Source organism: Limanda limanda, chromosome 12, assembly GCF_963576545.1.
Source record: "Limanda limanda chromosome 12, fLimLim1.1, whole genome shotgun sequence".
NCBI classification, from domain to species: domain Eukaryota; kingdom Metazoa; phylum Chordata; class Actinopteri; order Pleuronectiformes; family Pleuronectidae; genus Limanda; species Limanda limanda.
Genome location: NC_083647.1, coordinates 7825014 through 7849685, shown reverse-complemented (window position 1 = coordinate 7849685; position 24672 = coordinate 7825014). Strand labels below are relative to the sequence as shown.

General features: G+C 39.1%; 2 protein-coding genes across 2 annotated transcripts; both read left to right on the top strand.

The window, feature by feature from the left end:
- The first annotated feature begins 1101 nt into the window (after window positions 1-1101).
- On the top strand, window positions 1102-5891 carry odc1 (ornithine decarboxylase 1). Its single transcript, XM_061082562.1, has 11 exons — window positions 1102-1216; window positions 2039-2187; window positions 2369-2506; window positions 2614-2787; window positions 2908-3080; window positions 3190-3406; window positions 3496-3579; window positions 3767-3929; window positions 4036-4151; window positions 4264-4478; window positions 4609-5891. Exons 3-11 carry the CDS (start codon window positions 2405-2407, stop codon window positions 4745-4747), a joined length of 1383 nt encoding a protein of 460 aa, XP_060938545.1. The 5' UTR covers window positions 1102-1216; window positions 2039-2187; window positions 2369-2404; the 3' UTR covers window positions 4748-5891.
- A 3637-nt stretch (window positions 5892-9528) lies between these two features.
- Window positions 9529-23746, top strand: LOC133015699 (matrilin-3-like). The gene is made up of 9 exons (XM_061082965.1): window positions 9529-9835; window positions 10658-10816; window positions 11582-12262; window positions 14004-14123; window positions 18423-18542; window positions 21251-21370; window positions 21748-21873; window positions 23328-23429; window positions 23694-23746. The coding sequence occupies exons 1-9, from the start codon at window positions 9529-9531 to the stop codon at window positions 23744-23746; spliced, it is 1788 nt and encodes a 595-aa protein (XP_060938948.1).
- The last annotated feature ends 926 nt before the right edge of the window (window positions 23747-24672 follow it).

Sequence of the window (24672 nt, the reverse complement as noted above, 5' to 3'; positions counted from 1 at the left end):
TTCCGATTACAAGTATTCACACCGTGACAGGCTTTTGGATTTTGTATTCATGGAAAACAGTTGTTTTTAGAATCTCAATAAATTAAGCTACTGTGTCACTTCGTGAGTAAATATTTGTGAGTGCATTTATCTTGCTGAGCTGTTGTGACACATGTGCTTGTGTTGATGCTCTCTGTCACATTGCAATCCCCTGTAATCTCATCAGGCAGGTCAAACACTCAGAGAGAGACTGAGGAGGCGGGTGTCAGGTCAGGCCGAGCCGTGGCCAGCACCGTGTTGTCTGCAGTGTGCCAGCGTGACAGAGAGTCTCTCTGGGATTAACACAAAGGCAGAACAGGCTTCTTCCATCGCAGCTGGCCTTGGATACATGTTTTGATCAACACCATGAAGTCAGATTAAAGCACAAAACATTTCCCCCCTCATTATCAAATATTACCACTTCCTTTTTCCTTAATGGCTAATGGTGTGTGAAATTGAATTATCCGTGATGTCTTAAAATGAATCTTAAAAAAAAAAGTTAAAATACAAGAAAAGGGGTTTTAACTTACTTTCCTAAACAGTGTGACAAAGAAAGGCATCAGATCCTCACATTTGCTGCCCCTATGAGTTTATTCAACAGCTCGTAATGTCTATAAATATATATTTTTTTATTATTATTTATGAATGTTTTATTAATTTCCTACACAGTCTGGCAAGGAGTGCCTATCCAGGCAGTCCTGGGGAGCATGTCTGTTGACAGGCTCATTTGAATTCATGAACCTGGTGAGAATCAAACTTGAAGAACTTACATTATGATTCTTAAAGGATTAAACACACCGTGAAGTCAGAGCAGTCGAACAAAAGGAGACATTACAGACCCAGTGTTTGGTCTCCTGTGAAGTTGGGATGGAACCTGAACAGTAATGTGTCTGGAGCTGTGTTACCATTAGTAATCCACGGCGGTGGAAGCCTCCTCTGTCTTTCCCACCATGTGGATGAGGTGACGAGACCAAACCGGTTCCTACGTGGACTGGGGGCCGGTTTCAGCTGGCTGCGTTGCCGTGGTAACGAGCTCTCTATAAATACCGCCGGGATCCCTTGCCGGCTCTTACTCATCTTTCTCTTCGGGTCAGAGAAGCCACTCCTCCTGCAGCGGACTCCATTCAGAGGGACACTGCTTCTTTTTAATCCCGGCGGTTGTGTCTAATGGACAAACTCTTTGTAAATGCTTTTTAAGGTAAGACCAGACGTTTTTTACTCGACGCCATTTCGCGAACGGCGTCACGTTTTAGCCTCAATGCTAGTCACGTAACATTAGCAAAGGTCGGCTAGCAGGCCGGCTCGGTTATGGCGGCTGAGGAAAGAACAATGACGGGTTAGGGTTAAGAGTGGGCCAGTAACGACGGTTTCCTTCAAAGCTGGAGAGGGTGTTTCCGAACGTCGCGACGTGGCCGTTATGTTGGACAGCTGGTTGTCTATAAACCATCTTATTTCTGTTAACTGCGCACGTAAGGCTCCAGGACCTCGGACTTCGAGGTGGAGACATTTGATACCGGTTTGATTTAGGCTCGTGGTCATTTCGGATGAATCACGTTAAAGAGAAATGTGCCCAACGTCAAACTGCCTCATGGCAAGAAGCGCTCCAAGCGGAACCGGCATTTCTACGTCCGTGTCAATTGTAGGTCGCTGATTGGTCCGCCTCCTTGTCGGTCTTCTACGTTGCAAGGCGGGCCTCTCTGTGATTGGAGGATATATAGACGGGGCGGGGCTAAAACGTCCGTCATTTCATTGATTTTCTACATATGGTGTCAAGTTGACCTGACAGTTATAAAATGGAGCGTTGCTGAGGACTAAATTAGTAATGTCTTACCAATTTTTTTTGTCTTTTGACATCCATGAACTTTCGTGGGCTGTGGTGGTTCTGATAGAATAATCTGTAACTTGTTACTAAAAATGAAGACAACTCAAACTCACTAAAGTAGGGTCTATAAATACTTGTGTGCTTGTTTTTGCAACCAGAGGAAGAAGAATTTTAATTAACATTTTGTCTTGCCCACAGAATCATAACTCTAGGAGATTTCACACTGGCTACTCAGCAGGCCCTGGCCTTGAGTCTTATCTGAAGGGGTTTAACTTCACTGGTGAACCACCTTGGCTTCTCTGCACCTGAGGAACAGCAGCACTAAATTCCATCTCTTTTGTATTAAAGTAAGTGAATCATTCTCTTATCTTCTATGTGTACAATCAAATCCATATCCATTCAGTTAAAGTGTTTTGAGTGTTACTCACAAAGTTTGAGACTTTCACGTGAGAGTGTAATCACGGACACAAAAGAAACTGTTGTCAAAGTTGAATGTAATCTCAATACGCCTCTCCCTCCCTCTTCTAGTTTACTTGTGAGTAAACAAAAGGACTTGTTGTTACCATGAACACTGCAACTCCCACTGAGTTTGAATTCCCCTTCCTGGAGGAGGGTTTCACTGCCCGGGATGTCGTTGAGCAGAAGATCAATGAATCATCCACCACGGTAAGGGTCTGGTGCTGGTTTTGTTCAGGGGACACAGTGCCCCATTTGTTAAGTGATGGATAGAAAGGACTGCTTCCATTTAATGCGTATGTTCCTTTCTTCTACAGGATGAGAGGGATGCCTTCTACGTCTGTGACTTGGGGGATGTGCTTAAGAAACACCTGCGCTGGATGAGGGCCCTGCCTCGTATCACTCCTTTCTATGCTGTCAAATGCAATGACAGTCGGACAGTCGTGACAACACTGGCGTCCCTGGGAACTGGATTTGACTGTGCCAGCAAGGTGGGTTTCGGAAAATTGTCCATAGCACAAAATGCAAAGCACTTAACTGAAAAGATCAATTTATAACTTGCTAATTTAGTTTTTGAACAAGTATTTTCTTTGTTGAATGTTGTTCTCTAGACGGAAATTGCGCTGGTTCAGTCTCTGGGAGTGGATCCAAGCAGAATCATCTATGCCAACCCCTGTAAGCAAGTTTCGCAGATCAAGTATGCGTCTGCCCATGGGGTCCAGATGATGACCTTTGATAGCGAAGTGGAACTCATGAAAGTGGCCCGTTGTCATGACAATGCCAAGTAAGACTCCATCATCCATGAAACAAAGGCTTTGGTATTTGTAATGTGTGTCTGCCATCTTTTGGGAATGTTTGTCCTTTTGAATAACTTGATGTTGTTGTCTGCCCAGGCTGGTGCTGCGTATTGCCACAGATGACTCAAAGGCAGTGTGTCGTCTGAGTGTGAAGTTTGGGGCATCGCTCAAATCTTGTCGAGGTCTTCTGGAGCGGGCTAAAGAACTGGGACTGAACGTGGTTGGTGTCAGCTTCCATGTTGGCAGTGGCTGTACCGATGCCAATACCTACACGCAGGCCATCGCTGATGCTCGCACTGTTTTCCATATGGGGGTGAGTTGTGACTTAAATACATATACAGCTGATTTTATGAGTGTTTTCTTCCACCAAAGTCAATAAGGACTGAATCTTTTTCCCTCTAGGATGAGCTCGGTTTCAACATGGATCTCTTGGACATTGGTGGTGGTTTCCCTGGTTCCGACAATGTTGAACTCAAATTTGAGGAGGTAAAATTAAATTAAATCTTTTTCAAATATATAAATTGGCTGCTGTACAACAGGGTCAAACTGATCATTTGAGTTTATTATATTGGAGAAAAAAGTACTGCAGGAATTTACATGGAGCATCAGTAGTACTAACATAAGACAAGTTCTCTTCCAGTCTTATTCACATATGGATATTTGTTCTTTCTAGATCACAGCTGTAATCAACCCTGCCCTGGACAAGTATTTCCCTGCTGACTGCGGTGTTAAGATCATCGCTGAGCCAGGACGCTTTTATGTAGCTTCTGCTTACACACTAGTTGTCAACATCATTGCCAAGAAGGTCATAATGGATGAGGACTCAGTCTCTGACGGTAATGGCCTTAATTTAGAAGAATTACCATGATTTACTTAAACAGTTTATTCTGGGAGCAGGTTTGTTGCGTTACTCAGTACTAAAGATATTTTTTTCTCTTTTAGATGAAGACGAAGGGACCAATGACAGGACTCTGATGTACTATGTCAACGATGGAGTGTACGGATCTTTCAACTGTATACTCTATGACCACGCTCATTGTTTGCCAGTACTGCACAAGGTAACATAAGACACCAAAAAGATACTCATCATTCATAGTCAATGAAAGGTGAAATGCATTGTCATGATACATGTATTCTTTCTTTCTCCTCCCAACCTCTTACGACTAACAGAAGCCAAAGCCAGATGAGATCATGTACCCCTGCAGCATCTGGGGCCCAACTTGTGATGGTCTTGATCGCATTGTTGAGCAGTGTTACCTGCCTGACATGCAGGTGGGCGACTGGCTGGTCTTTGAAAACATGGGTGCCTACACCGTGGCTGCCTCCTCCACCTTCAATGGTTTCCAAAGACCTGACCTTCACTATGTCATTTCCCGTCCTGCTTGGTGAGTGATGTCACTGTAGCCAAATGAGTTTGTTGTTGTTGTATTACTTGAGGAACATTTACATCTTTAAGTGCTTCTTGTGTTATAGAATTATCTATAATCTAACTTTCATCTGCACCTTCTTCTGCAGGCAACACGTGCAGCAAATCTGTCTGCAGGGCATGCCAGCCCCTGCGGAGGAGTCTCGCTTGTTCGAGGTGTCTGCATGCTGTGGCCAAGAGAGCAGCTTGGAGATGCCTACCAAGCCTTGCCAGGCCCGTGTGGTTTAAACACAACTAGCATCCTTTGTTTTCAAAAATTGGAGAAGATTCTTCTGGGGGGGTTTTCCCTGCTTTCTCCCCAAATGTATGTGAACGTTTAAGGCCAGTTACTTGACAGGAGAATGAGAGGGGCATGTTGTTGTACACAATTTCTCTGTTCTGTATAGAAGCTGGAGATCAACCCTCAATGTAATGAGGCTAAATCACACTCTGAGTGTCTCTATGGGTGTTAAAAAGGCAACACTGCACTTGAATGTGTTAGTGTAGCCTTCTTGCCCTAGTCAGGGGAAATGACTGTAGAAATTAGATCTTTTAGAGTCTGCTGAATTGTAAGAGTCGATTGCTAAATATATCACAACCACTTTGATGATGGTTCTTCATCACCATTGGTCTCAACATTTGGACTAAATCTTTTTTCAAAGGTTACTCATGCTTTTAATTTATAATGTTAAAATATAATGGCAAATTGCTTAACAGCTTAAGTCACATCCCCTGCTAGTAACTTGCAAAGAGGTGATTGGAGGGGTGATTTAATTCCTTAAATGGCTGCTATGTTAATATTTATCTTTTCCATGATCTCCACTTTTGAACAGAACTCCACAAGTGTTAATCCTTAAGATCTTAATGCATCAAGAAACACCCATCATTATTTCAATGTTCTATATTTCATTAAGTATTTAATGTGTGTCTGGTAAATTTTTCTCTGCTGCTCATCGCCAGACCTTTAAGTTTAAATTTGTATCTGTTCTGTATGTAAAAACACCATATGGTATCACTGGTTTAAAACGGCTGCAGCAAATGAAAAACTTTGTCAAGCAACAATACAGATACCTACACTTAATTGGCATCTCAGCCACTCATATCCTATTTCTCCTGATTATTGGACCCATCGGGTGCCAAACAAATCTTCAAGATTAACACTTATAACACAGGGACTCAAGCAGACTGCACCCCTTCTCTTCTCCTATTATTTTCTTTTTATGTTTTGTAACTTTTAAAAGGCAAGAAATCTATTTGTGATATTAATAACATGTTTAACCACACATATGGCATAGATACAAAAGAGATGGGATTGCGATTTCATTGAGCTTTCCTGTGGAAACATTTGGAAGTTTTGTATTTTTTTAATAAATAAAACATTAGCTGCGTCAAATTGTGGATGTTGTGTGTTTTTGATGCATATAGGACCACGTACAGTCATTTCAGTACTTACACAGGCTATATTGACCTTTGAAAAATGATGTACATAGTCCATCTAGTAGTTGCACAAGGACATTACAGTTCCTGCTTCGTAGCGTAAATTTCAACAGCTGCGACACAAATAGTCTGCTTCCTGCTCACAACTGTGCCTTTGACAAACAATTGAGTCTTCATATCAGTGTAGAAAAAATTGCGACGTCCTAGATCTGATGGTCTGTGTGAGGAATAAAGAGACCCACTGTTTGTCAGGTCAGTTCTGACCATCACCAATTTTACATAATGCAACAGCTGGATTACATAAAGTAGTCAATCAGCTTTAATCTAAAAAAGGGTTACTTATTTTAATTTAATCTGTCACCTGTTATCTTTAAATGCAGTAACAGCATCATGTTGATACATAGTATTCATATGTAATTGTTATGGACAAAACAATACAATAGACTGAGAAAATACACTGATAACACAATGAAGTTCTGTAATCAAATTAGCACAAATATATAGTATCCAAAAAATTTATAAGTGACAATATAATACATACGGAGATAATATAATATAGGCTAATACCTTTAACTTCACACAGGCATTATAGGGAGAAAGTATGAGAGAAAGTTCAGTGGCACAGAATGATTGCAAGGGAAGGATAATATTGGAAGGTATAATAAAAATGTAATATAATGGATATAAATACAGACAGATATGGTGTACAGAAGACAGTACACTTTATAGTTTACGCATATATATATATATATATATATGAATATATATTGAAGACATTGCATTATACATACCAACCTGAATTAACTCATTAATGGGCACACTAAAATAGCTTGTTTGTGTTGTGGTATACTTTCATCATGTAACGTTGCTGTGTTAGTAATAAAACACTGTCGCATTTGAAGTTATTGTAACTTCTTCGCCACGCTTGTGTTGGTTGTTTGGTCCTTTTCCTTTTAGTGAGGTTAAAGTCACGCAGCTCTGCCCCCTGCTGGGCTGTAGAGGCTCCCTTTAAAAGGTGTGCTGGTTTATACCGTAACCCTGGTTGTTTGAGCCCTGGCAAAGTCAGCCGCACAGCTTAAATGCATTTGCTTAAGCCAGCAATGAGCTAACATGTGAGTGAAGTTCAGTTGGAAGGAGTTTTAGGGTCCCGTTGAAGAAAACAATTAAGAAGAAAGTTATAATATTACAAGAATATAGTCGTAATTCAATTGACACATCTTTTGACCAGAATAATGTAATTTAATTAGAATAATAAGAAAAACCTCGCAATTTAATAAGAAAACATTACATAATATATCTGAGAACTTTTTTTTGGAAATAAGCAGCAAGGAGAACCCATGTTCTTATGATCATGTGGTACTGATTTGCCAAAAGTATTACATTTTTGTGAAACCTGAAGTCTGACATAACATGTTGCTGCTCATTCCTTATATTCCTTTTATTCTCTTAGTATTACAACCTTACTCTCCTTAACTTGCTTTTCTTTTTTAACTTAAATTGGGCCTCATGCTCGTATAATTGTAGTTGAGGGTGCAAGCAACATGAAGGGAAATCGAGTATTGATCATCTTCAAATACTGATGAACATGGACACAGTTTCTCTTTAAGGTGGGACACTGAGGCAGTGAACTGTGAGAGACCACCTCAACCCAAATAACATCACCCTCATTATTTTTAATACCTTTCCTAAACAGCCGCATTCAAACTGTTGACCTTAATGTGAATAAGACATTATCTGGGTGATGTTTCAATGAGTTGCCAATCGAATATTACATTTATAATCCTGTTTAAATGTTACAGACTTTATTATACGGTCTATGCTTTAGATTAAGATATTTTTCAAAGTGAAGTTCAACATTTTCACTGTGGAAGTGATCATTTCAGATTCTTCAAAGTATTTAAAAACACTTTGCTCAATAAGTTCAGAGAGAGACTGATATGCCTGCGTTCAGGACCTCTCTGACTACCCTACTTACTGAATATTAAACATATTTACTGTATAGATTAAGAGATTTTTCAAAGTGAAGTCCAACATTTTCACTGTGGAATAGAACATTTCAGGATACTTCAAAGTTCTATAAAAACAATTTGTTCAATAAGTTCAGAGTGAGACTGATATGCATGTGTTCAGGACCTCTCCGACTTTCAATATACTGAAGATCAAACAATTTCATGTATAGATTTGGAGATTTTTCAAAGTAAAGTCCAACATGTGTTCAATCAAATCAGTTCATTTCTGGATATTTCAAAGTTCTTTAAAAACACTTTGCTCAATAAGTTAAGAGTGAGACTGATATGCCTGTGTTCAGGACCTCATCGACTACCTACATACTGAATATCAAACATTTTTACTGTATAAATTTGGAGATTTTTCAAAGTAAATTAATTGTTCACAGAAGAAGATAATTATTTCCGAAATTCAGCCGATAAACTGTTTGGGACAATGTAGTTTTTTATGTTTAATTTGATTTTGAATCAAGTAATGTCTCTTCTATTCAGACCAGTGACCTCTGGAACACAGTTTGCACTACAGGCCACGAGAGGGCAGCATGCTATAAAGTAACTGCACTCACATTGTATTTAAAAAAATAGAAATTGTTTTCATAAAAGGTACTACATGTCATTTATTCACTCACCATAGAGATACTGCTGATTATACTTAATTATTTCCAAATTAATTTCTACATGAAAGGTTAATAAATTAGGTCAGAAGTCCTAAATTAGATGAGAAGTTTGAGAACTGAGCAAAATAAATGTGAAATGGTCAAAAACGACAGAAAAAATTAAGTGGGCCTTGGTTTCGATATTATTTTCTGCACTGTCATCAATTATTCATCTACCTCAAAGCCATCTCTTGAATATTTGTAGCTTATTATGTCAGTAGAGGTCAGATTTATAAAACTTATTACAAAAATGTTAATCTGTTTATCTTCTTATGAAGGATTCAAATAAATAAAATATTAACAGTAAAAGTGATTTAGTCAGCGCTGGATAAGTATTGAGATGTATAACTTTACTAAATAATAATGAAAAACGTTTTTATTTCACGACGCCTTCAAGACACCAACGGACACTTTTAAAAATAACACATGAATAATTAGGATGAGACAAGTCTTTTGACATCATCAGCAAAATGTATCAAAAGAAAAAGTGTATGTGAAGCAGCAAACTGCATTCAAAAGCTTTATCTTGATGTTTGTCTTAAATGTTTTATTGGTTGAGGAGCTAATTTTCTGCTGACTTATTTATAGCAGTGCATTATGTAAATATAGAGTTTTTAAAAAGTACAAAATTTGCCACAGAAATCTATTGAAGTAGAAAATCTCAAAACTATAATTAAAATGAGAGTACTTAAGTAAAGGTTTTAGTTACATTCCAACACTAAATATAGCCATCACAGAAAAGTAATGCAATTGTTGCTGCAGTGAAACCAGCCTCACTTGAGCAACTCCTTCCTCTTACTGTCTGTGGATTGGGCCTCTTGCTCCCCACGCCTTGTGGGCCGTGGAGCAGAGGGTATAAGTAGGCTGCATTCAACAGTGTAGTGTTGGAGACCCAGCAGGCACCCAGCGTAGGAAACTGTGTACAGGCAACATGACTTCATTAACATGGGGACTGATCTGCTTCATCGGCTATCTGACATCAGGGGCTCTGGGAGTTTTCCCACAGCTTCGGGCCCAGCACCGACAGATCCACTCAGGTAGTCCACTAATCCCACGAGCGTCCCCTAAAGTACACGCAAGGGTTTCTCAGTGGTTTGAAGAATCTGCTGAGCAAATCTCCGACGAAGCCCTGAGCACTGAGAGTGATTACACTGACCGAGGCTTCCAGCAGCAGCAGAGCGTCCGGCCAGGAGTCAGCAGCCTCCAGGCGCAGGAGAGATGGAGGAGTGACAGGGCAGGTAAGTAGACTGCATGTTAAGGACTACAGCCACCTGAATGCATGATGTAGAGATGTTAATCTGTTTTATGAGCTTCTTCTGGCTTTGGTAACTGTACTATGTTTTACCAATTATCATTAGGATGCATATCCAAATAAATTCTACTTAATCTACCATACCAAGGGATGGAAACACATCCACTTGCTTGTTTTTTACCGGAACAGAAAGGTGTTATTTTGTTTAAAAATTGAAAATATAATATATATATATAACTTTGAGTAATTTCAACGTGTTTTTAGAATAATATTGCAGTTGCACATCATTAATATTGTATTATTACTTTTATTATTAATTATATAAAAGATGGAATATTGTAATTTCTGGCAACCTAGAATTGGGCAAAAATATAACAGTATATATGATTATCTGTGTGTGTGTGTGTGTGTGTGTGTGTGTGTGTGTGTGTGTGTGTGTGTGTGAGTGTGTGTGTCTGTGTGTGTATGTGTGTGTGCTCTTGCTCTTATATCTTTGTGAGGATCATTTTAAGCAAAGACCTTACAGAGTGAGGACATTTTTGGAGGTGAGGACATTTCTGCTGGTCCTGGACTGTTTGAGGGTTAAGATTTGGTTTTAGTGTTAAGGTTAGAATTAGGTTTAGGTTAAGGTTGAGGGTTCTCAGTAAGATGGAAGTACAAACGTGTTTGTGTGTTTGTGTGTGAACTCTCACTGCACACTCCTTTCCCTCCATCGACAATGTTATTAAGCTAATTATCATTCATGCATGTCTGCCAGTCGGCTCTTAAGCCTCTGCTCTAATTCTTTTTTTTCTTCCCCCTGGCAAAGCTGGCAGCAGTAATTCCAGGTCTCGCTATCAGCCTGCCGATCACCTGCTGCCAAAGAGGGAGCTGCCCTCACCGCTGCAACTCAATCCTGCACCGTTCACATCCCGGCAGCCTGCTAAAGACTTGAGGGTCTCTGCTGCACCCATCAGAGCTGCTGCAGGTAGCCATACAACTAACACACTGTTATGTTGCCCCCATAATGACAGCTTTTAGGGTTGTTGATTGTGCTTCCTGGTTCAATCATTAAATATAATGTTGTTTTTTCAAAAAAGATTGTCTTTCATTAGGTGGCGTAAGATATAAGAAAAGTCCACTGGTATTCCCATCATCTCTATGTAATCATATCTGGGGAATCGATGGATGAAGGAGGAGCCTAGATGCCGAAAAATAACATGTTCTAATTCAAATATTATTTCTTTTCAAGGTTGATTTTATTGATGTTTTAGAAGGAAACTTAAAGGTGCATTCTCAAATGACAGAATATTTCAGTTGAAGGGGAATTTAAGGTAATCTGCATTTGGACACCTTAGCCTTAATAGTCAATCGTATGATAAGCATTGTTTATCATAACTCATGCTATTTTTGCAGTTAGTAAAATCAATTTGAAACAACTATCAGCATGTATAATCTCCAATATATAGATTTTGGAATTTTCTTTTTCCCGAGCAAAATGCAGAAAAAGTTGCTTCGGGTAATTAAGAAATTATGAAATATAGATATATACATTATTCTCACACAAAGAGAGCCACAGTTTATTTAGTTTAGTTCAATGTTTGCAGCACACTTCAGCTACAGTGCAGCTTCAGAGCACATTGTGGGCACAACTTAGGAACCTATAGGATAATATCAGGAGATTTTATACTCTGCCTTGCAAAATCATTGAAAAACTTTTGCATCCGTGTGAAACGTTGGTTATATTTTACAGCAACAAGATCCAACTGCAGAAATCGGCCCATGGACCTGGTCTTTATCATAGACAGCTCCCGTAGTGTACGTCCGGCTGAGTTTGAGAAGGCCAAGGACTTCTTGGAAGACATGGTGGACACCTTGGAGATCGGGTACGATGCCACCAGAGTTGGCCTCGTCAATTATGCCAGCACAGTGCAGATCGAGTTCCTGCTGAAGACGTATTTTGACAAGTTTGCCCTAAAGAAGGCACTGGCCAGAGTCGAGCCCCTTGCCTCAGGCACCATGACAGGCTTGGCCATAAAGACCGCTATGGAGAAAGCATTCACTGTTGAAGCAGGGGCCCGGGCTAGTTCTTTGAACATTGCCAAAGTGGCCTTCATAGTGACGGACGGGAGGCCCCAGGACAAGGTGGACGAAGTGTCAGCCGCAGCCCGTGCCTCTGGGATTGAGATTTACGCAGTGGGAGTGGACAGAGCTGATATGATGTCTCTCCGCCTCATGGCCAGCCCTCCACATGATGACCATGTCTTCTATGTCGAGACCTATGGTGTCATAGAGAAGCTAACTTCCATATTTAGGCAAACCTTGTGTGGTAAGGATGATGATAATGGGAGTGCGGACACTCCATTAAATGGTGGAATTGATGATTATGACCTTAGTGGGATAAATAATGAAAATGACGATAAAGGAAACAACGGTATGTCAGACGCATCTTTTTTAATTAACCTGTGATTTTATGGGTAGCACCATAGAGGGAATCTCCATTCTAAAGTAAATAGTCCTCTTCTTTGGTGTTCTATAGACATTGTAGATATTATTTACCATCACTGTCTGTGTGTGCATTTCCCCCAAAATGGTTTCTACTAACTGTTGCCACGCAGACATTGATTTAAAAAAAAATTATTATTAATGCAGTCAGCATTAAAAATGGACAATAGTTGAAGTGGATGTACTAACCTACCCAAAGAAGAAGACAACCCTCTGATCACTGGTAGACTCTGACTCAGAGCAAAATCTTCAATATAAAAATACTTTAAAATGGTAGAAACCTAAAATGATGCTACCTGTACTTTTCACAGGAAGCGCGCTGCTCTTTGCAGTCTGCACTGTATTTTATGCCTCATGCCGTGCGCTCCGCTCAGTTACCAGAAAATATGCTTAGCTGCCCAGGTCCACACTTAAGGCTTCTGTCAACATTAACGGCCACTGATCCAAGGCAAGGCAAAAACTAATTCAGCTTGTGCTGGATGGGACCTAAATTTCGGCTAATTGAGTGGAACATTTTAATTCAAGTAATTTTTAAGAAAACATTCCATTTTATATTAGATATACAGTATTACTCTCTGAATGGATGCAGAACCATTATGTTATCCCTAGATACATCTTCATTGTAGACAAACCAGTAAGGATGAGCACAAAGTTGTCTAACTTCACTCTTTTCAATATAATTTTTATAAACAGCTGCACACAACGTCCAGCACACAAACAATAAAAAGTGACAGTATATTGTAGAACTATTGGACAAGGACTGACTAATGACAATGAATAATTCTGATGTAGCTCCAAATCATATCATCTTTAACACAGACCAAGAAAACAAACGAGAAAGAAATAGCTAATTCAAATCAGGCAGGTTTAGAACAAGCCCTGCACTATTTAAAATTAAATGAAAGCAGAGATACATAGCATATTTGGCTGCAGGAAAGTTATTTCTAAATTTGTGGTATCAACACAAAAACATTAAGATTAGGGGTTTGCAAACAGCTACTTAGTGGGAAAAAACAAATTTCCTCCATGACTTTCCTGGGACCTGTACTTTTGTTCAGTAATTTTACTTCAGTTAAGATCGGATTTGAAATTATCATTGTTTACATTTCGCCTACCAACTTTAAAATAACCTTGTTGTTGTTGTCAAACTCATAGCACAGCATTTTGAAATCATGACTAGCCTCCAGTCAGTTGAATTCAAAACTTTGCTTTTGAATAACAGCTTGAGCCTGAAGAATGAGCTCAACTGACCTCTGTGTTTCACTTCTGTCGTCCGCAAAAGTGACATCACTACTAAAGAATGGTTCTGTGTTATTGTGAAAGAATGTTCCCTGCATTCGATTTTGTGTTTGCATGGTCTGTGCTGCATGAACATTAACATGGATACATATTCAGGTGCCTAAACCTCAAAGGCCCGTTTAAAAATTCAAGGTGATAAATCTCTTAATCTCTTCCTTCACAAATAATACAGGAACTGAAACAAACAACATAGAATCACTACAACATTGCAATAGCTGAAGCACAGAGATCAAGCAAACTAATCTGCATGTGGCTACATAAAATAAAAATAATGCACAATTAATGAATATTTACTTACAACTTACTAACCTGTAACAATAATGATTTAGCAAGACAATAAGCCAATCAGAAACTGGAATGTATCTTTTCAGGTTTGGATGCATGTGCTATTGGACACGATTGCCAGCATATTTGTCTCAACAATGGCGACTCGTTCAACTGCAAGTGTCGCTCGGGCTACGTCTTGAACCCGGACAAGAAAACCTGCTCACGTAAGAGACTTTATCTTTGTCTTATCTTTTTGTCCAGTCTCGCAGTGTCTTGAAATCCCTATTTGTTTGTGCATGATCTGAAAAAACATGGTTGAAAAAGCATTGGTTTGGAAATAGGATGGGAAAAGAGGTAGAAATGTCAAGTTTGTTAAACATTGATATCAGAATTTGAAGTGAGTCGTATAAATCCAACTCCATATACTTTTGAACATCAGTTAGTGAAGCATTTCGTGGTCAGACTGCATAACGTCTCTTTAAAGCAATGATTTGTGTTGACCTAAATAAATTAGAGTGCTAGTGAGTACAAATTCAATAAGCAGGACATGATGAAGGCCTGGGTTGGTGATAGGCCCAAGTTCTAAAACTAATGGGCGACCAAAGGCCTCCACATCTGTTACCTCTAGAAAACTGTATCAGTCAGATGTGGGGAGATGTGAGTATCTCTTTTCAGGCTCTGATCCATGTGCCCATGGACATGACTGCCAGCACATTTGTCTAAACAGTGATGACTCGTACATCTGCAAGTGTCAAATGGGATATTTGTTGAATGCAGACCAGAAAACTTGCTCACATAAGAACACAATATTTCTGATGAAATTTGCTTTTTTCGCTTGTGTGTTTTTCATGCCAGTTCCACAGATACTGTAAATGTGTTTTGTGTGATAATTTGAAACAATCTTTTATGGCTTCAAAGCTTTAAATAATTCAGGTTTTTCAAGTACAGCTGCAACGTTTCGTATAACTATAAAGCAAACGCTGGTCAGTCACCGTAACCTGTCGCTTGACTTAGAGCTGGAACATTGACAACTTCTAATCAAAAGCTCTACAATAAGAGCATGATGAGAGCTTTGTATCAGTACATTTTTTCTCGTCGTGTTTGGATCAAGTTCCTAGGGACATGACCACTAGCACAGTTGTGTCAGCACAATGATACGTACAACTGTGTGAATGTGGAATGGCATAGCCTGTACAAACCAAAGAACTTAACCTCATAAGAAGCTGGACCCTTCCAGTAGAATTTTGGTGCCATCATAGAAACTGAAGAAATGGCCCTTCCACATTGGCCTCAGTTTCAGTTGTGGTGGTTGCTGTTTGGATTTGGATTATTCTGAAAAGTGCAGGGAAGTGAAGTTTCAATTCAGCTGGAATTTGTACCGGATCAGGCACAGTTTAGCTTATGTGACTATTTTCCGATCTTGCCCTGAAAAGTGTACCATAGCTTGTTGTTGAGCTCAGTTACAATCAGTTTCATGTAGGTGAAGATGTGTCTAAGGACTTGACTGGCAGAGTGTTTTGTGTCAAAAATGGTAATGCTTACCTCTGTGTGTCATGAGGGATGTATGTTGGACAAGAAAACATGTTCACATAATAAGAACCTTTACCAATAGATAGGTTGAGCAACAGTAGAATCCAGTCTGTGGAGCAGCTTCAAAACTTTTTCCTGAGATGCAGAGAGAATGAGAACCTAGAATTGATGCATCTTGAAAAAAATATTATTTTGAGTGATTTTTGAAATAGTCAATGGCTCATTAATGTCTTAGCTTTAATGTGCTTGACTGATTAGTTTGGCTGTGTGTGTTACATGAGGGAGTGTCTGATTTCAGGTTCAACTGCATGTGCCCAGGGCCACGATTGTCAGCATATGTGCATAAACACTGATGATTCTTACATCTGTAAATGTCATTTGGGATATATTTGTTGAATGCTGATGAGGAAACATGCTCACGTAAGCAGCTTTGCAGACAGCAACACAGGATTTTATGTCTTAGAGCCATGTTGTGTTGTTTATATCAGTCATTGCTAATGTGGTTACTAATGTTTCGTTAAATACAAAATCCACTGGGTTTACTGAATAAGAAAAAACTGTTTTTTGTGAAAAAACAAGAATTGAATTGAATTTGGACAGAAAGACTTTTCCTCATGTGATTTATAATAACTATAAGAATGGTTTTCGGTAGAGTGCATACCAAAAGTCCCCTTAAATTCAATCAAGCTGCAACAAATTTCACACATTAAGGTTTCATTAAGAAGTATGCATCTTCTTCGAGGGAAATGGTAAATATGTTGAAAAACACCATTGCCATAACATTATTCAATGTGAAAGATAGTTTGAAAAAAACATGGGGTCCTCCAACCTTGGGAGGTTTGAGGACAATTGAATGGAACAATTGAATGGATGTCACAGACATCCATTCAATTGTTCAATTGTGGAATCTTGCTTATAAACAAGCCAACAAACAAAACAGACAGGGGTGGAAACAGACCCTCCTTGGCAGAGGTAATAACTCATAGACTTTGGAGGCTGATTCATAAAAAAAGAGAAATGGAGCTGGGAACAGACCAAGCTCACCTTGACTGAGATATTAGTTTCATTCGGATCTGTCTCTTTTTATAGGTTTTGATCAATGTGCCCATGGACATGACTGCCAACACATTTGTGAAAACAATGAGGACTCTTTTATCTGCAAGTGTCGAATGGGATTTGTGTTGAATGCCGACCGAAAAACATGCTCAAGTAAGACCTTGGACATTATGATCCGCACGCCTTAGTGCAGTGTCATTGGTTAACTAAAGAAATGGAGATTCTTAGACAGAAAAATGCTTGAAGAATTTGGCTTTAAATCGGGTAGTACTTAGTATTGATTGAAGGTTTCAGCTGGAAACGTTTCATTTCAGGTTTGGATATATGTGACCACGGACATGACTGCCAGCACATTTGTGACGCAAATGGTGATTCTTACTTTTGCAAGTGTAATGAGGGATATATGCTGAATGCAGACCAGAAAACATGCTCACGTAAGAACCTAAATTGTATACCTGCTCTGCATATACATTTATACGTATGTCAATTTTTTTGAATGAGCAGGATGTTGGGAGTAAAGTCCGGCCGACTAAATGCTTCCTGACAAATTTAATTCTGTTAAGTCATTTATGAATAGGAGTGTCTCTTTTCAGGATCAGATCCATGTGCCCATGGAAATGATTGCCAGCACATTTGTATAAACAATGATGACGAGTACATCTGTGGGTGTCGAGAGGGATATGTGTTGAATCCAGATAAGAAAACATGCTCACGTAAGAACTTAAAAGTTTCTTTCAGATGTGTTTAAGTGTTCAGGGTTTGCTTGAAATGCATTATTATCTTTCGTGACCATGATCCTCCATCATAGGTAATTTACTGCAGGTTCTTTGACTGATTGTTTTAGTTAGATGTGGGAGTGTTTCTTTTCAGCTTCAGATATGTGCACCCAGGGAAACGACTGCCAACATGTGTGTGTTAGTTCTGATCACTCGTACATCTGCAAGTGTGGAATGGGATATGTGTTGAATCCAGATAAGAAAACGTGCTCACGTAAGAACTTGAACCTTTAACTGACTTTCTTGGGATCTCATTATTTTGTTGTAGCCTGAAACAGTAAAGGAAAGTAATGCTTGACTTATTTAATTGAATTAGCTTCACAGGTTGAGCTTGTTGTTATCAACCTGATGTGATCAAATGAGAGAAATTTGACGAATGGCAATAGTCACAGGCTTCACATTGGATAAAGGGATCCTTGAGATGATAGATTAAGTCTGTAAGATGAGGAAGTGTTTCTTTTAAATTTCAGATGCATGTGCCGATAAAGAAGACTGTAAACAAATTTGTGTTAGCCTAAACAAGACAACTAATAACAAAAGGAGGAGTAGCCAGACAGAGGCTCTAACAATCCAATCACGGCATATATGATGTCACAATCCAGCTGGACATTTAAGCTTCATGTCTTACTTTTAGGTTCTGATCCATGTACCCATGGAAATGACTGCCAGCACATTTGTATAAACGATGGCATATACACCTGCAAGTGTCATGAGGGATATCTGTTGAATCCGGATAAGAAATTATGGACCTTTCTTTGAAATTGCTGAAGGCTTTTCTTCAAGATCCATTATCAATGCTTGACTATACCTCATTATAGATTGTATTAGTTTCTCAGGGTTCCATGACTGATTGTCAGAGTTAGATGTTGGAATTTGTCTTTTCAGCATCAGATACGTGTGCCCAGGGAAATGAGTGCCAACATATTTGTGTCAGTGCTGATGACTCGTACATCTGCAAATGTCGGATGGGATATGTGTTGAATCCAGATAAGAAAACATGCTCACGTAAGAACTTGGACATTTCTTTAAGATGTTGGGATTGTTCAGGGTTTGCTTCAAAATTGGTTATTACCAGTGCTTGATCACTGTCCCCATCATAGGTTCTATTGCTTATTACTGGCATCTTTGACTGTTTGTCACAGTAAGAGTGCTTCTTTTCAGGTTCAGATATGTGTGCCCAGGGACATGACTGCCAACATATTTGTGTGACAACTGATGACTCGTACACCTGCAAGTGTCGAATGGGATATGTGTTGAATCCAGATGAGAAAACATGTTCACGTAAGAACTTGAACCTTTTAAAGCGATTTATTTAGGATCTCACTGTTATTTCATAGAATGGAACAGTAATATCTAACTTGTTTGATTAACTTGGCGGAGGTTCAGATGTTTGTCCCTGTGAGCAAGACTGTCAGTAAATTTGTGTTAGCATGAATGTGTCCCACACACTGAAGACAGATAGCATCATCTACTGTAAAAGGAGCAATGGCCAGAGTGAGGCTCCAATAGTCCATTCTCTGTATCTGTAATGTTATAACTCATCTGGACTTTTGTTGTCCATGTCTCTCTTCAGGTTCAGATCAATGTGCCCATGGAAATGAATGCCAGCACATTTGTATAAACAATGATGACTCTTACATCTGCAAGTGTCGAGTGGGATATGTTTTGAATCCAGATAAGAAAACATGCTCACGTGAGAACTTACAGGCTTTCTTTGAAATGTGATGAAGGGTTTGCTGCAAGATTCTTTATCAGTGTTTTACCACAACTGCCCATCATAGGTTTTGTGACTTCGTGAGGATTTGACTGACTGTCCTAGTTAGATGTGGGAGTGTTTCTTTTCAGATTCTGATAGATGTGCCCGGGAACATGACTGCCAACATATTTGTGTCAGTACTGATGACTCGTATACCTGCAAGTGTCGAATGGGATTTGTGTTGAATGCAGACCAGAAAACGTGTTCACGTAAGAATTTGGACTTTCCTAAACATTTTTCCTAAGATCTTACTGTTTATTTGTAGACTGAGACAGTATAACGATAGTACTTTCCAACCTGTTTGATTCAATTTGTCAGTCAGTCAGAGGGTTCACAACCGATAAAATGTTGCTTGAGATGACAGAGTAGGTCAGTCAGATGTGGGAGTTTTTCTTTTCAGGTTTGGATGCACTTAACCATGAGCAAGACTCCCAGCAACTTTGTGTTTGTCTGAATAATTTCGATGTTGGAAGACAGTTTGCATCCACTTTTAAAGGAGCAATGGATGTATGATGTCATAACACCTGTGGACTTTTGATGTCCATGTCTCTTTTCAGGTTCAGATCCATGTGCCCATGGAAATGATTGCCAGCACGTTTGTATAAACAATGATGACTCATACATCTGTGAGTGTCATGTGGGATATGTGTTGAATCCAGATAAGAAAACATGCTCACGTAAGAACTTACAGACCTTTCTTTCAAATGTGCTGAAGCTTTGGGGTTTATTAGCAGTGCTTGACCACAATACCCCATCATAGGTTTTATTACTTACTAAAGGATATTTGACTGATTGTCAGTTAGACATTGGAGTGTTTCTTTTCAGGTACAAATAAGTGTGGCCAGGGACATGACTGCCAACATATATGTGTCAGTACTGATGACTCGTACATCTGCAAGTGTCGAATGGGATATGTGTTGAATGCAGATAAGAAAACATGCTCACGTAAGAACTCAGACATTTCTTTGAGATATTTTTAAGTGCTCAGGGTTTGGTTTAAAATCATTATCAATGCTTGATCACGATCCCCCATCCAAGGGTCTATTTCTTACGAAGGCCTCTTTGACTGATTGTCATAGTTAGATGTGGGAATGTTTCTTTTCAGTTTCAGATACCTGTACCCAGGGACATGACTGCCAACATATATGTGTCGGTACTGATGACTCGTACTTCTGCAAGTGTCGAATGGGATTTGTATTGAATCCAGATAAGAAAACATGCTCACGTAAGAACTTTGACCTTTCTAACTGATTTACTTGGGATCTCACTGTTATTTTGTTGTATGAAATAGAAGAGAAGGGAAAAGGGTGATTGTCAGTCAGATGTGAAAGTGTTTCTTTTCATAGTTGTATGGTTCACAATAGCCCTGATACGATAGATTAAGTCAGTCAGATGTGGAAGGTTTCTTTTCAGGTTCAGATTCATGTACCCTTGGATATGACTGCCAGCAAATTTTGGTTTGCCAGAATAAGTTGGACACGTAGGAGACAGGTGTCATAAGTAGTAAAAGGAGCAATGGCCAGACAGAGGCTCCAACAGTCCATTCTCTGCATGTATGATGTTGTAACTTGTAACGCATTTGGACATTTTGATGTCCATGTCTCTTTTTCTAGTTTCTGACCTATGTGCCAATGGAAATGATTGCCAGCATATTTGTATCAACAATGATGACTCATATACCTGCAAGTGTCGAATGGGATATATGTTGAATCCAGATAAGAAAACATGCTCACGTAACAACTTAGACCTTTCTTTGCAATGTGCTGAAGGTTTTCCCTCAAGGTTTGCTATCAAAGGTTTTATTAATAATTAAAGGTTCTTTGACTGATAGTTAGATAGGGGGTTGCTTCTTTCCAGGTTTAGATACATGTGCCCAGGGACATGAATGCCAACATATTTGTGTCAGCACTGATGGCTCTTACATCTGCAAATGTCAAATGGGATATGTGTTGAATCCTGATAAGAAAACATGCTCACGTAAGGAATTGGAGCTTCCTATCAATTTTCTTGGGACGTCACTGTTATTTCCTAGACTGGAACAATACAAAGTAATGCCTAAATAGTGTTGTTTCTTGTTAGTTTAGCCCAGTGCTTGAGGTCAGCCTGATCAACCTCAGTGTGATACATTTAGAGAAATTGAGCAAATGGCAATAGTCAGAGGGTTCATCAGAGATAAAGGGGTCATTGACTGATAGACTGAAAGTCAGTTAGATGTTGAAGTTTTTCTTTTCAGGTTCAGATGCATGTGCCCATGGAAATGACTGCCAGCACATTTGTGTCAACAATGATGACTCGTATATCTGCAAGTGTCGATTGGGATATGTATTGAATCCAGACCAGAAAACATGCTCACGTAAGAACCTGAATTGTTTCATTATGCCTATTTGATGTCTTGGTATCATCCATCATCTCAGGTATTCCACACTTTTGAAGTTTCAATGTATCTAAGCAGGACTGGTTCAACCAAATATTGGAGCTTCCATCCAGACAATAGGAGTTTTTGTTGTGTGTAAAGGCAGTCTCTCTTATGGACACACCAAACATCCATCAATATAAATTGAATTGAGCTGTTCAGAACTAAGGTCTGTGTAGGTGAGACATGGGAGACTGGGTATGTCTGAATGTATGGATGGCATGGTCGTAGGATCCACCCCTTTTCTCCCCAACAAGCTTAGTGAATGTTTTTAATGTCAGAGATTGAGTCATTGAGGTGTGAGCTTTTCTTTTCAGTTCCAGGATTGGATGCTTGTGCCCAGGGACATGATTGCCAGCACATATGTGTCAACAAGGGGAACTCATTCATCTGCAAGTGTCGAGTGGGATATGTCCTTAACATGGATAGGAAAACATGCTCACGTAAGAAAATTCTTCCTTTCAACCTTTTTACAATAACACAAGATATTTTTGTATTATTCTATAACGTTCCAGGAACTATGGAGTCACATTTATTATGCTATACACATGTCTGGTTAGTTTGCTCAATGAGCTACAAGGTCTCTTAGATGTGGGAATGTCTCTTTTCAGGCGCGGATGCATGTGCACAAGGACATAACTGCCAACAAATTTGTATCAACAATGGGGATTCCTACAACTGCAACTGTCATGTGGGATATGTGTTGAATGCAGACCAGAGAACATGCTCACGTAAGAATTTGCTTTCTTTAATGCACATAATTGTGCCAGTGTGCTGAGTTGTAGGTTGTTTGTGTTAGGTTTCCATAGCCACGCTTTTGTCACCAAACCCTGAGCTACAAAGCATTAATATCTACTGCAACAAGTATTTAACCCAGCCTGATTGAGCAAATGTGCCAGACTGGTACTGACCTACCAAGAGCTTTGACACACATGGACATGGTTTCCGTGAGTCCCCCAAACACCTGTATCAGCCAAAGTTGCAACAGCTGCCCCGGGGACTCCTTGAACTCTATTTCAATAATACTTGAAGAGCAGTTGATCCATGTGCCTCATTGGACAAGAGCAATTCTGAAACCATCCTAAACTACACAAGATGATTTAAGGTGAGCTCCCTGTTTCAATATAGAATTCATATATATTACGTCATACTTTACACAAACAAAATGGTGTATAGGCTATCTAGACCATTTGATACTGAAATTTGCAGGAAATCAGAATATATATGAAAATGTTGTTAAGTTTATAGCCCTTTTAACAATGATAGGTTGATTTTACTTTTTATATAGGTTGAGGATTGTGATGTGAAACTTAATGTGTCACAATTCTGATTCCTTTTTATGTCTTTGTTTTTGCATTCTCCAGTTGTGGAAAAGTCTGTAGTTGACAGCACCCACAGCTACAGTGTCCAGCAATAAGACATACAGCACAACTTCTGGTTCCAGCCTTTCACAGCACAGTTGTAGATGTTGATTTGCTTGTTGTCTGTTATGACTGTATCTTTTCAGTGATTTTGTAACACATATGTGAGTGCTTAAGTGATTTACATGTGTCTTAAGCCTATGACACCTGACCCTAATACATCTTCCTAGATTGAGATTTTGTAGTTGACGTGACTAAAGCATTTTAAACATATTTTCTAACATTAATCACAAAAGTAAAAATTGATTGCAATATCTCAGCTCTACTGTTGAATCAATGTCAATGGTGATGGTAAGTTTTATAAGAAAAGGGTCATATTGAACATCCACTCTGCATGGGTGTTACAAAAAATGTCCGCTGCTACTGACAAATCTGTGAAAAGCTGTGTTACTTTTTTAGTAAAGAAGCTACACTAAACATGGTGAAACCTCACTCACATGCTTTGACCTTCTCCATATCTCTTCTCACTCTTTCAGAGGAAATGAGAGGTGAAATAACCCAAGATGCCTGCATGTGTGAAGCCCAGATTGTGTTCCAGAAAAAAGTGCAGTCAGCTATCCAGGAGCTCAGCGGAAAACATATCCTTTTTGCATCTCAGAAGCTGAGAATCTATAGTTTTATTGTGAGACTCTCATTGTGAATATTATGTGATAGAAGTATTTGATTTCAATTTAAAAATGTAATATTTACAGTTTTACAGTGATTTTTTGTGTGCATTTGTGCTTTTGATTACACTTGAGTCTCAGAGTTACAGTTGTATATTTATATAATTTCCTGCTGTCGTAATTAACTGTTAATTACTGCATTTAAAAAAAATACAATTTCCTTGACTGTCTTTTTACTAGATGAACTTTCAGATAAAGTGAATCTGATTGAAGCTCAACGGCAGTATTAAGAGCAGCGGTTCCTGGCGAAGACATGTTAAAGAATTGCAATATATTCACTTTTCCTGACTGTAACCCTCAAAATCTCTTGTCTGGTATATGTCTAAGATTTGATAGAGATCTGCATGGTAGCTTTCTGATTCAGTATATTGGTAGCCTTATGTTTTAATATCATAAAGTTGCATTTTTGGATTTCTAGCTGTTATTACTTTGACAGTTGGGTACATTTGGTGTAAATATCTACATATACCTCTGTATTTGTAAGCATGTACGCCATTGAGTTCAGAATCACGCACTGTAAGATTATTCGGGAAATTGAAGAAATCAGCATAAATTTCTTGCAAAAAATGTCGTACCACATTCTTGTTGTGTATTCACTTGTCTAAGAGCATTTCTTGGTCAGTGTTTTTTTGAAGTGCTCTTGGTTGAACACAAAGACTCCATCCATAACCATATTGCAAAAACTAATCTCTTATGCAACAATAGCTTTGTTGCTATTCCTCTATTGTAGCATTACAGGAGAAAGGACCAAAATAAAATCTGATCCATTTGGCCCCTGATAATGCTAAATCACAGAATTACTATAATCCTTTTCTGTGAACTGAAATATCTCTACAACTGTATTGCACAACATTGATTGTCAATTGCTTTGGGGGGATTTTGTGACAGAATGGTCTTTTTTGGGCGGAAGGTAGAGTTCAGGAAGCTTGGAGCAGATTATGAAGCCTGGAGCATGTCACGGATGGTCATGGACATTAAACACTAATTTCAATGCAAGTTATGAAACCAGGGCCGGGTCTAGGCAGGGGCAAGAGGGGGCCTGGCCCCCTCAAATAAATGTTGTGCCCCCTCAAACTAAATCCCAATTTATAATAATAATATAATAAAGCACAATGCCCCCTCAAGATTTGTGGCTGCCCCCTCATACATGCCTATC